The 11560-nt window shown below is 54.7% G+C and overlaps 4 protein-coding genes across 4 annotated transcripts; 3 read left to right on the forward strand and 1 right to left on the reverse strand.

Moving 5' to 3' along the window:
* Positions 1-111: 111 nt before the first annotated feature.
* On the forward strand, positions 112-3844 carry ATEG_09273 (uncharacterized protein; the record flags this gene model as incomplete). The annotated part of the gene is made up of 7 exons (XM_001217894.1): positions 112-290; positions 318-1263; positions 1322-2437; positions 2486-2864; positions 2911-3179; positions 3229-3630; positions 3731-3844. The coding sequence occupies 7 exons, from the start codon at positions 112-114 to the stop codon at positions 3842-3844; spliced, it is 3405 nt and encodes a 1134-aa protein (XP_001217895.1).
* A 621-nt stretch (positions 3845-4465) lies between these two features.
* On the reverse strand, positions 4466-6949 carry ATEG_09274 (LCCL domain-containing protein; the record flags this gene model as incomplete). Its single annotated transcript, XM_001217895.1, has 3 exons — positions 4466-6056; positions 6107-6574; positions 6747-6949. The coding sequence occupies 3 exons, from the start codon at positions 6947-6949 to the stop codon at positions 4466-4468; spliced, it is 2262 nt and encodes a 753-aa protein (XP_001217896.1).
* Positions 6950-7539: 590 nt separating this feature from the next.
* Positions 7540-9448, forward strand: ATEG_09275 (putative aromatic amino acid aminotransferase; the record flags this gene model as incomplete). Its single annotated transcript, XM_001217896.1, has 3 exons — positions 7540-7678; positions 7727-8291; positions 8407-9448. The coding sequence occupies 3 exons, from the start codon at positions 7540-7542 to the stop codon at positions 9446-9448; spliced, it is 1746 nt and encodes a 581-aa protein (XP_001217897.1).
* Positions 9449-9637: 189 nt separating this feature from the next.
* ATEG_09276 (IMPACT family protein) lies at positions 9638-11428 on the forward strand (the record flags this gene model as incomplete). Its single annotated transcript, XM_001217897.1, has 3 exons — positions 9638-10513; positions 10730-10950; positions 11404-11428. The coding sequence occupies 3 exons, from the start codon at positions 9638-9640 to the stop codon at positions 11426-11428; spliced, it is 1122 nt and encodes a 373-aa protein (XP_001217898.1).
* Positions 11429-11560: the final 132 nt, after the last annotated feature.

An 11560-nucleotide genomic window follows, 5' to 3' on the forward strand; every position in this document is an offset into this window, starting at 1 on the left:
TTTGACTGAGCCCTTTAACCCCACTGGACATGCACCTCATGTCTCCTTTCGCTCCTACCAGCACTGCATGACTCGATGCCAAAGTCTCTCTCACAACCCACACCTGAAAAGATGTCGAACTCACGTCTACTCGGATTCCGATATGACGAGCTGTACGAGAACTTGGACAAGCATCTCTCGGAACTCAGATCCTTGCCGCTCCAAACACTCTCCGCCCGTGACGGTGGATGGACACCGCTAGATGCATTCGGCGAGATCTATCGGATCTGGTATTTTCCAGACCTTCCTCCGTGAGTACCTTTGCTAATCACTCGCAGGCGTGATATAATCGTTGAGACTTTCGATTTCCCGGACGGTTTCAAGCCCCGCTTCGAAGAATCCCCCGATTCAATTCGAATTCTAGCCGACGACCCGAACAAGGTCCCGCCAGATGACATAGGGTTCATTGAATATCACAAGAAAACCGGGCGTGTCGTGTTGTTTAACGCCGATCCTCCATCTCATCTCCCGCCCGTACCTCCTCACGACAACACTTGCCCAGGAAAGTATGAATGGGTCGGTATTCATAGATACTACATCAACCGAGCAGTTTTTATCATGGCGCTCGCGGGGTATAGGATCAATATTGAGACGAAGTACTCTGTGTGGGAATTTTTCAAGAGACCGGGAAGCGAATACCTCTCTTGCTCCGTAACAGAAACTGATAAGCATCTGGAAGGTCGTGGAGCGGGAAAAGAAAACACGGATGGCGAGACCAGTTTGTCTCTGAGGACATGCCTGTCTGTGAGCTTGAGACCTCGAGAAGCGCAGCCCGCCATTTTCATGACGTGGCTCAGTGTTGTATTCGATATACAGGGACTGTCCGATGCCTCGAGACTCTGCGAAACGCCCGCAGGAGACATAATGCTGGACGCCGAGCTGACCGGGAAGCTCTATGTTGATGGTTTACAGGTCCTACTCCCCTACATCTCTAGAGGAACATTCCGTTATCGCTATAACCTCCGCCAGTTCCGGGTCGGCAGTGGCGATGGGCGCGTCCCGGATATCCCTAAACGTGTAGCCGCCATCTGGAAGGAAGCAATCCAGCAAAGAGAAGATGCGTTTCTTCCAAAATACGTGGAGATCCTTTCCGAAACACCACATTATTTGGATGTTCGTCATGCAGACAAACATGTGGATTCCGCCACGGCGAAGAAAATTTGGCACTTCCTGCAAACTGGGGTTGATAAGGGGAAATTCTTTTACTGGGGAAGAGAGGGAAAGGTAAGATGCAATCTTATTACGCTTGGATCATTCGAAAGAGAAACTCAAACGATCAAAGGAGGTCGAGAGTATCATCCAAAGCTTTGGAAAGGAACCGAAAGTCATATCCGAAGTCCTGTGGAATATTCTTCGCAACGCATGTCTCATTCGAACCCCTGAGGAAGAGCAGATCGAACTGTTGAAGAAATTTAGGGAGGCACCTTCAACAGTCCGACTAGAATCTGTGTTCTCGAAAAATGTGCGACACTTACTCGAAGCGTCTTTCAAGATAGACAAGGAAACAGAGAACATCAAAGTCATGTTCGTTGATTGCGGCGAGAATCCCATTTCCGTCGACTATGAGAATGATCTCCTCAATATAAACAGCAAATGGCTGGACTACAACGTCATTCACGAAGACTATCCCTGCAGAATCTCATCCAGCAAGGACAATGAGCCTGGCGATTACTTCTACTGTGACCACATTGTGGAGCAGCTATACGAGCAATCGCTCCAACAGTTATGCAAGGTTATGAGCACGTCTCCGATTCAGAAGCGATGGAGAAAGATGTCTCGGACACTTCGTGAGAAACTGGAAGAGATGCCGCGCCGGGTCATAGCCCAGAAAACCTCCAGTCCAAATGGAGGGACCGTCGCTGTGAGTTGGGAACTCGAGCTCTCTGGGCGAGTTTTGTCTCGCCTTGGCGAAGAGATCGAATACTGTGTCATCCTACATGACCACGGTTGTGCTTTGGAATCTTCGGAGATAATATTCAGAGGCAGTCAGTCATTGGCAGATATCTGCAAGACTTGCGCGGACGGTTCTGTGGAAGAAATACCCGGCTCCCATACTGGTCTCTGTGGCTGTCAGATGCGATTAGTAACGCCTGCGGCTTCAAGCTGCTCTGTCACGTTCTTGGTCCCAGTCTCGTCTACGATTTACTATCCACAGGTCGCCCGGAATGACCCGGTAGCAATCTATGTACCAGCTCTTGAGACGGTTGAGCCACACAATCCCCACGAAACAGGCCAAACCAAAGAGTCCCCAAATGAAAAGAATGCTTGTGGTCACGGCGACGAGCACATCCCGTGGGCTTGTCATGTCGACATCAAATATGAAAGACAGTGGGAGGCTTGGGAGGCCGTCGAATTTCCGACGCTCTTTCGCTCGTTCAGCTTTGAAGAATATAACCCAGTAGGCTACTCCTCGAATAATCCCAGCTACCCGCTAACCATAGTCTAGAAATTTCAAGTCCGTTCTTTAATGGCTTTGGACAACGGCAGGCTTCGGGATAGATTCGAGGTAGACGACTTCCTTCGCGTATCCATGCCACTTGATACGGGGGTCCAGTATATTCTTCACATCCATAGCATCTTCCCGCCAAACCCAAGCCAGCCTGGAGACGAAGGGACTCTACTAGCCACACGCTACTCGTATCGCTGCGAAACTCCCTGGTTTGGGGGTGATGGGTATCCAGGAATCGTCAACAGAAACGAGGTCATCCTCCACTTCAAAGACTTCACTTCAATGGGTAGTAGACACGATGCGAGTCTCGTGCCGATTGAAATGATCAGTAAAGTCTGGTCTGCCGAGCTGCGACATACGGTCGACGTTCCCGATGGTAAGCCTCAATTTACACGAGTGTTATAGAAACTAACAAAGAGCAGACTTGGACGCCAATGGGCTATACTATCACTACTGCCGGTTTGCCGTAAGATCTGATGGATCTGACGATACAGTCTGCCTGATGCCAATTGCATCTCACCTACTCCCGCGTACAAACCGGTGGCATAACCCCTGGTATAACCAACAATCAAAGCCCGAAGTGCTTGACTTGACACCGGGGGTTCTCGGGCTGGCTGAAGGTTTTTACCAGGCTCAATGTAATGTCCACTCAGGATTCAATTTTGACCCGAGTGCACATCTGACATGGCGGGTATGTGGTCGATGCATCTTGAATACGATAGTGAGCTAACGTCATCAAGTCCGCCTACAATGTCGCAACAACTTACGACGGGACGATGAAGGGCATTGTCGAGGACATTAATTCTCGCAAGCTACTCGGAGTCGACGACATATCACGAGGCACTCCACTCGTCGCAACCCTGAGCATCCCAGACAAGGGAATTGCGCAACGGAAAGAGCAGATAACGGAAAATATTCAAATTTTGCTTAACATCGACGAACTTCTATCACTCTCTCCTCGGCCTGATTTCTTAGTCGTCACATGCCCAATCTGGATCCTCCACAAGGATGCGCACAACCGTTTCAGCCACGCAATTCACAGCTTACTGCGGCATCGTTATGGTGTCCACATAGCAAAGGTCAAATTCCGCCCACATGGGATCCCCCGCGACGAAACAATGCTAGTGCTTGTAGCGTCATCCGTATGCTCTCCCATCCCCTGGACGGAGACATTCGACCAAGACGTCCGAACCAGTGCCCTGGAAAAAATCAAGGACCTGAGCTTCACAAACCCAAGGACAGAATCTTCGTTCAATTGCAAGCACCCGTCCGCAGAAGCAGATGTCTACAACCATTCTACCGGACTCCGCCCATCCCATCCCGAGCCACAACCGCTGGGAGACGCAATTGATATGACGAACATGCATCGTACTGTCCACCCTGGTATGTCTATATCTCGTTATCATAAGATCAAGCTAACGAGACCAGATCGTGGCGACCTATTGAGCGTTAGGGAGCTCGCTCGAATCCAGGGATTCGACGATAAATTCGTATTCCTTGGTTGCATTCATCGACAGTACGAGGATGTGATGAATGCTTTCCCACCTCCCATCGCGAAGAAAGTAGCCGAGATGGTGTTGACGCTGATTCGGGATTATCATTGTTCTGAGGGGCCGTCTGAAGAGAACAAGGATGGTCCGAGAGGAAAGAAGAGAAGAAGACATGAATGATGGTTGAGGAGGAATGTGCTGAGACATCTGGTGCGGCACCGTTGGACACGACGCCAGTGACCGCGGAAACTACATTGTGTAAGAGTACTTCTAGCATGTCGAAGATATTTTTGTATGAGTGCAAATTGATCCAGTTCCATTCAGAAAATATCAATTGTCTGTTCTGTTGTGATAAATCCCCATATCGTCATTCATAATCAAACGGTCTACCGATAACAACGCCTTCCCGAGTCTTCGTAATCCCACCACCCGCACTGCAGGGTATAAGATATATAGTCTTTGATAAACAGGTCCCAAACAAACTCTTCTAGTCCTTTGGAGGCGGAGGGGAGATCCAGTCCCCATCTTTCAACCAAACACCAGCACCTCCATACTTGCCGGCCTCGGCACCCCGAAGGAATGCGAAGCGGAAGAAGAGGTCCTCGGGTTTGTCGTCGTCCGCCGGGTCTATCCAATCAGTGCCCAACTGATCGCTTTCAATGGTCGGGCGGTGTTGGAGCTCTAGGCCGCTGTGACCGTGTCGGTGCCATGTAAACTCGCCCAGCTGATCCTCGTCGAGATAGCCCCTCCAACGCTCGACATCGTTGACCAGAACAGACACGCCGTCAACGCCTAGTTCGCTCATGCGATCCTCCCACAGGGAGAAAGTGATGTTGCCATTGCCGTGATAAGCTTCGTTGGACCCGTCCGGGGGGAGGGAAATCTGCACGGATGCGTTCGTGATGTTGGGATAAGTGCCTCCCCACCAGCCGTGGGCTCCACCAGGACCCGGGGCTTGCTCCCCCAAAGCAGCGGGAGTCTCAATGATAGACGCAAAACCCCAGCGAGCCACGCCATTGATAAAGAGACCGAGAAGAAGTCCCTGGTAGATCAATGACGGGCGAGTCGGAATGGCCGTACCGGGCATGAGCAGAATAGCCAGGATGTAATGATGGATCCGAAGGCGGAGGCCAGGCAAGGGAAGCAAAATCAACAGAAATAGACCCATGGTGCAATATACCTTGAGGTAATGCGGCATCAGTCCACCCTGTCGGATTTTCCATGCCTGGGTAAGGATGATGGTGATCACCGTGGGGATCACCATCGCCAACGCCAGCTTGGCACCAGGTTGTTTCTGAATATCATGCGGGGTGAGCCGTTCGAGCGGGATCAACCGCGCGAAAGTGTAGTTATTCAGTGCGCCAATGAACACTGGTGGCAAGTACAGAAACGCTTTGGTCATCTGGTAGATAGGTGGAGAAAGCGGGGTCAACAACGGACGTGCGCAGTATTTAAACAACACATATGCCACGAAAGATGCCGGTAACAATCGCGAAAGCAACGTCGACACCAAGTCGGCCAGCTGTGTGATCGGAGGTGGGTCCGATACCAAGCCGGTCTGGCAGAAAATCATGAAAAAGGTGGTGAAGAACAGAACTGGCGGTGACGTGCAGAAGAGCCACAGAACACCCAACGCAGCGATGGTGATGCCCAACAGCGGCCAGCGGGGATCCTGAGGACACGCCTCTTCGGACGATGGCAGCTTGACGAAGCTAAACGCTTTCGGGAAGGTAGAGGGAAAGCCGACTGAGCTGATGCCATTTTGCTGGGAAGCCGGGAACGAGTGGGCAGCCCCCTCCAGCTTCAAGACGCCGCAACCTCCGACGGTATTCGTGATGACCCCCGCATGGATGGCTGATTGACAAATGAAGCTATCCGCGCGATAGATGGGTGGGTCGTCCGATCCGGGTTGTGGTCCTCCAACAACCAGTCCTCGGTAGCTGTAGGTGTGGTTTCCGACCATGTGAGGGTTGGCCAACTTCGCATCCCGACAGTTCGCAGGGCAACGGAAGGGGAGAACCGACGCCGAGAAAGGCCGACAGTCATTTCCATTCAAACCACACTCGTTTCCGTATGCCCTGTGGTCTGGTTAGATGGGGTTGACCGTTGGGAGAAGCATCGGACTTACCAGAACGTGGTCGAGCACGAGAGGGTCTGCGGGCGACCATACCCCTCGATGAAACCGGCGGATCGCGAGTGCAGCAGAATAATGATCCACGGGAGAGACCAGGCGAGGTAGAAGACCGACAACAGAGCGATCTTGTGCTTCCGCTTGGGGAAGAAGCGCTCCAGGTACCGGACGGGAAGCTCTTGGAAGCGGGGGAACAAGGGCTTCAACAGCAGGTCATGGGGCGGATTCGGGCCCTTGATCCAGTTTGCGGTGGCCCGACCGACTTTGCGCAGGGGTAAGGGAATCCATCCCCAGCGAAACGACTTGGACGACTCCCGTAACCAGACGGGGAGGTAAGTCTCACCGATTTCTTCATCCTGCGGACGCAGGAGATCGGAAGCGTCGGGATCAGCCGAGGGATCATCGTCATCTAAGAGCGGCGGGATGTAGACCCGAGAACCATCTTCAGGGCCTTCACCGATCATCCTATTTCAGGATCTAAGAATAGAGGGTATCGAGCCAGCGATGGAGTAGATGAGTTGGATGAGGTAGAAATGATGAAGAGAGAGACAGGGAGAGAGAGAGAGAGAAGTAGATGGCGGCGGGTGGGGGCTGATGCAGGGTTCTAGATCCGAAAGCGGATCTTACGGACTCTCACAAACCAGTGGAGAGACAGGCATCCGCGGATGCCTGGAAGAAGACAAAGATTGAGATGGAGCAGAGGAACGACCGACCGTCGAAAGAACGAAGGTTGACGATGAAATGAAGGAGAGGAGAATGAGGCTTGCAGGAACCGGGAGTTGTGGTTGTGGTTGTGGCAGCGGTGGCGGTGATGCTTAGTAAGGTACATGTGGCGATCATTACTTAATTATGCAATTATGCCTTTATGCAGGCTGTCAGGCACAAACCTACTGCCCTCTATACGGAGTACTATTTACTTGGACAATTCTATATTAATCTCTACGCAATTGAACTCCCGTGCAGGATGTTGATCGACAAGAACTGACATGAACCATCATGCCATCTGCTGTTCCCCCGTGGAGACGGTGACCCATACATACTTTATCCGAACCAGACTATGGAGCATGGAGTACAACGAACTCTATCAACGACAGACTATCAATACGAGTGCAGCTACAGCCTGATGGACTACCTAGTATGGGACAGCCTGACGGAACATCCCCGGACAGCGCCTCATATCAATCCTTGTGCTTCATCCAATCCCCGGACAGACAGTATCTGGGCTCACCTTCGGATTTGTCGGATAAGGAGTGCACAGTCCCGGTGGAGGCCCCAGATTAGAACCGTTGGATCCCCGTTGAGTGGTTCTGCTTATCAAGCAACCCGATAACGTTGGTTTTAAGATGATGAGGCCCATCCATCGTCTCTCTTGATCTCCTCCATTCTCATCCTCCACTCTTATCCCCTGGTATAGTGAAGAGACCACTACCATGGCTCGCACCGTGTCTCTCCCTCCCCCGAGGGACCTGTCGCATCATTTCTCCACCACCACTAAACGGCGCGAAGCCAGCAGTATCAAGGACTTGTACAAGTACTTCCTGATCCCGGGCATTGCTAATCTAGCCGGAGGTATATCTCCATGACTTCCGTCCTTCCACACTCTCACCGACATAACAGGCCTCCCCAATGCCTCCTATTTTCCATACGACACCCTCGAAGCCTCCGTCGCTCACCCGCATCGCTTCGAACCCTCCGCAGCGCCATCTCCCTCCTCCACCTCGGCCCGCGTCCTCATCCCGAAAGAAAGCTCATCCACCGACCTCCAGAAGAAAATCGACCTCACCACCGCGCTGCAGTATGGCACCGCCGACGGACTCGCGCCCATGGCCGCCTTCGTGCGCCAATTCACCCGCCGCCACCTGCACCCCAACGTGCCCTACGCCCGCGGACCGGACACCCTCCTCACCTGCGGCTCCACCGACGGCTTCTCCAAGACCATCGAGGCCTTCACCAACCTCTGGGACCCGGCGCGCGACGGGCCCAGCCAGCGCGAGGGCATCCTCTGCGAGGAATTCGTCTACATGAACGCCATCGCGACGGTCAAGCCGCGCGGGCTCAACGTGGTGCCCGTGGCGATGGACGCGCAGGGCATGCGCGCGCACGGCACCGGCGGCCTCGCTGACGTGCTAAGGAACTGGGATCTCCGGAACGGAAAACGCCCACACTTGATGTACACCATCACGTAAGTAGTCGCTCCAATGACGTGTGGAATGCGGAGGGAGGGCCGGTATGCACGTTTATGCATGGGCCCAACGGGTAAACCTTATCGGCTCCGGCTCACATTGCTTTTCCCGCAGTATCGGCCAGAACCCCACGGGCGGCACGCTGTCCGTCGACCGGCGCAGGGAAATCTACGCCCTGTGTCGGCAGTACGACATTATCATCATCGAGGACGATCCGTATTGGAATCTGCAGTATCCGTCGGCCGCGGCGCTGGAAGCGCAGTACCGCGGTAGTAGGAGTTCAAATACGGCCTCCCCGCGTCGCAACTACAACGCGCATGGAAAATCCTCCGGGTACGAGTTCCTCGACTCGCTGGTCCCGTCGTATCTCTCTGTCGACACGGACGGCCGCGTCGTCCGGCTGGATACCTTTTCCAAGACCATCGCGCCGGGCTGTCGACTCGGCTGGGTGACGGCTCAGCCGGCGGTGATTGAGCGACTGGCCCGGATTACCGAGACGTCGACTCAGGCACCGTCAGGATTCGTGCAGGCCATGGTCGCGGAGCTGCTTCTGGGACAGCAGGTCGATGATGCCGCGGCGGCGCGGAACAAGGGCGCCGAAGCCGACAGGGGCTGGCAGATGGACGGCTGGGTGCGGTGGCTGGAGGGTCTGCGCGGGGGGTACGAGAGACGCATGCAGCACATGTGCAGGGTGCTAGAGGAGGCGCGGTTCCTGGTTGACGCGGACGACGCGGTCGCATTGACCTCTGACGAGGAGGTGTGGGAAGTCGTCGAGAAGCGGCAGATGTTCGAGTTCACCTGGCCGACGGGCGGGATGTTCGTCTGGATCAGGATGTGTCTAGAGACGCATCCGCTGTACGGGAAGTACGCGCCCGACCGGCTCTCTCGGGCGCTGTGGGTGCACTTGACGCAGGCGCCGTACCGGTGTCTGCTGGGCCCGGGCACGATGTTCGCGCCCACGCCGACGGTCGCCGACCGCGCATGGCAGTACTATCGACTGTGCTTCGCTGCCATGCCGGCCGAGGAGGTCCAGGGCGTGACCGAGCGACTGGTGGATGGGTTCCGGGCATTCTGGCAGCGGAAGGACCTGGACGGTCTGGAGGGGGAGGAGACGTACGCTGTGCAGTCGGGGAACCTGCTAGGGACGGGATGTTAACAAAGCACCTTCAACCTCACTTGCAATGTAGTTCATTTAATCATACTTAACCTTATTTACATCTTACGCTGTTCGGTAGGTCTTCAAGATCGAAGGAATGCTACAGCACATGTTACATAAGGACGCCGATGACATCGGATCCACCCCACCGCCATCCGCACCGCACCGCATCCCACCACGACACTCACCATGCCCGACCTGCCCGTACCAAACACCGACCTCGCGGAGGAGATCGAAGCGATCAATGCCATCTACGGTCCGGACACGATAACCGTCACAGGGAGGGGCGCGGCGGCCCCGCCCACCCTCGACCTAGGCGCTACAACCACCACCCCCTCCTCAACACCAACACCCACAACAACCATCACCCTCCAAATCCCCGAACACCCGCACCTCTCCTTCATCCTGCGCTTCGAAGCATCCTACCCGGACACCCCTCCCCAGATCGCCGGCACAGCCTCGACCGCCGCGCGCGGGGAGGGCAAGCTCGCCGTGGACGTGCTAGCAGACATCGTGCGACGCACGCACCAGCCGGGCGCGGTGTGTCTCTTCGACGTGCTCAGCGAGGCGGTCGAAGCCTTCCACGAGCTGAACATCGGCAGCAGCACCACCTCGCACCCCCCAGCAGAATCGCAAGAGGAAACGTCCCCGGCGTCAGCGATCGAGCCGGCGCGGGTCTCCCTGCAAGAGGCGTTCGGCATCGAGCATCCGCCCGAGTGGACGCTCTCGGAGGTGGTGACGGAGAAGAAGTCGGTGTTTGTGGGGCGGGCGGCGCGGGTGACGAGCCTGGGGCAGGCGCGCGGGTTTCTGGATTACCTGCTTGCGACGGAGAAGAAGGTTGCGGGTGCGACGCATAATATTAGTGCGTGGCGGATCAGAGAGGGGGGCACGAGTGTGCAGGATTGTGATGATGATGGGGAGACGGCGGCGGGCGGGCGGCTGCTGCATCTGATGCAGTTGATGGATGTGTGGGATGTGGTGGTGGTGGTGACGAGGTGGTATGGGGGGGTGTTGTTGGGGCCGGATCGGTTTCGCATTATCAATGCGGTTGGGCGGGATGCGTTGGTGAGGGGAGGATTTGCTGTGGGCAATGAGAAGAAGAAGGGGAAGAGGTGATGATCTGGCTATCTAGGTCGTAGTACACTATGGGTGTTGATTTCTTTGATACCTCAATCTTGGGCGTGATTTGACACAACCAAACGTAGTATATCACATCCAAACCACGATCAAGCTCTATCACATGTTTCAGGATTCTATCCCCTCACCAATGACTGCCCGTAGAAACCTGGAAAGCTTGACCAACCGGCCGACTCGACCATGTTCCGCGGGAAAGACAGCCGCTGCACCCCTGAGCCAGCGAACGAGTCAGGGCCAGGAACGCCGGGTGACGTGGACGGGGAGCTGGCAAGGCATGGAGTGGTGGGAGGTGCGGCGAACACGACACGCGAGATGGGCATGAATTGGCGCTGCGGATTCCTGGTGGTGGAGGGTTCATGCGGATGGTGGGGACGGGTGGAAGCGCTGAGTTGAGACAGTCGACCAGTAGATGGGATTACCTGAGGACTACTACCTAACGCGGTACCTCAGTGGCGGGAGGGAAAAACTCTGCGCGTGTTGATCCGTCGGCATTGACGAGTCGCGGTGGATCGCAGGGTTCATTTACGAGGCGAGGGATCGCGGGGACTGTCTACGTGAAACGAGGTCGGGAGTTGGCTCTTGATGAGGTAGGATTCCATTCGACCTGTTCGATATTAGGGTAGTATCTATGTAGTTATGTATCAACTCGGGAACGACTTGTCCTCCGCATGTGAACCATGGGCTGACCAGGAGAGGAGGAGGCTGGTCCATGGGTCCGTCCCGGATGGAGATCGGCTTCTTTCGCTCCCTTGATGCGGCATTCCTGCAGCGGATTCAGCTGAGATTTTCGTACTATACAGAGTATGTACATACAATAGGTTACCTGTATGGCTGAGTAGTTAGGTAACTAGCTGAGGCGGAGTTGAAACTGACTGCGCTGGGGAACGTTATTGGAACAATGGAAGCCTAGATCGTCGTTCAATTGGTGTCTTGCAGGATTAGGAGATAATATTATGATATTATAACAACGTAGTA

The sequence above is a fragment of the Aspergillus terreus genome, genomic scaffold (genome assembly GCF_000149615.1).
Source record: "Aspergillus terreus NIH2624 scaffold_14 genomic scaffold, whole genome shotgun sequence".
NCBI classification, from domain to species: Eukaryota; Fungi; Ascomycota; class Eurotiomycetes; order Eurotiales; family Aspergillaceae; genus Aspergillus; species Aspergillus terreus.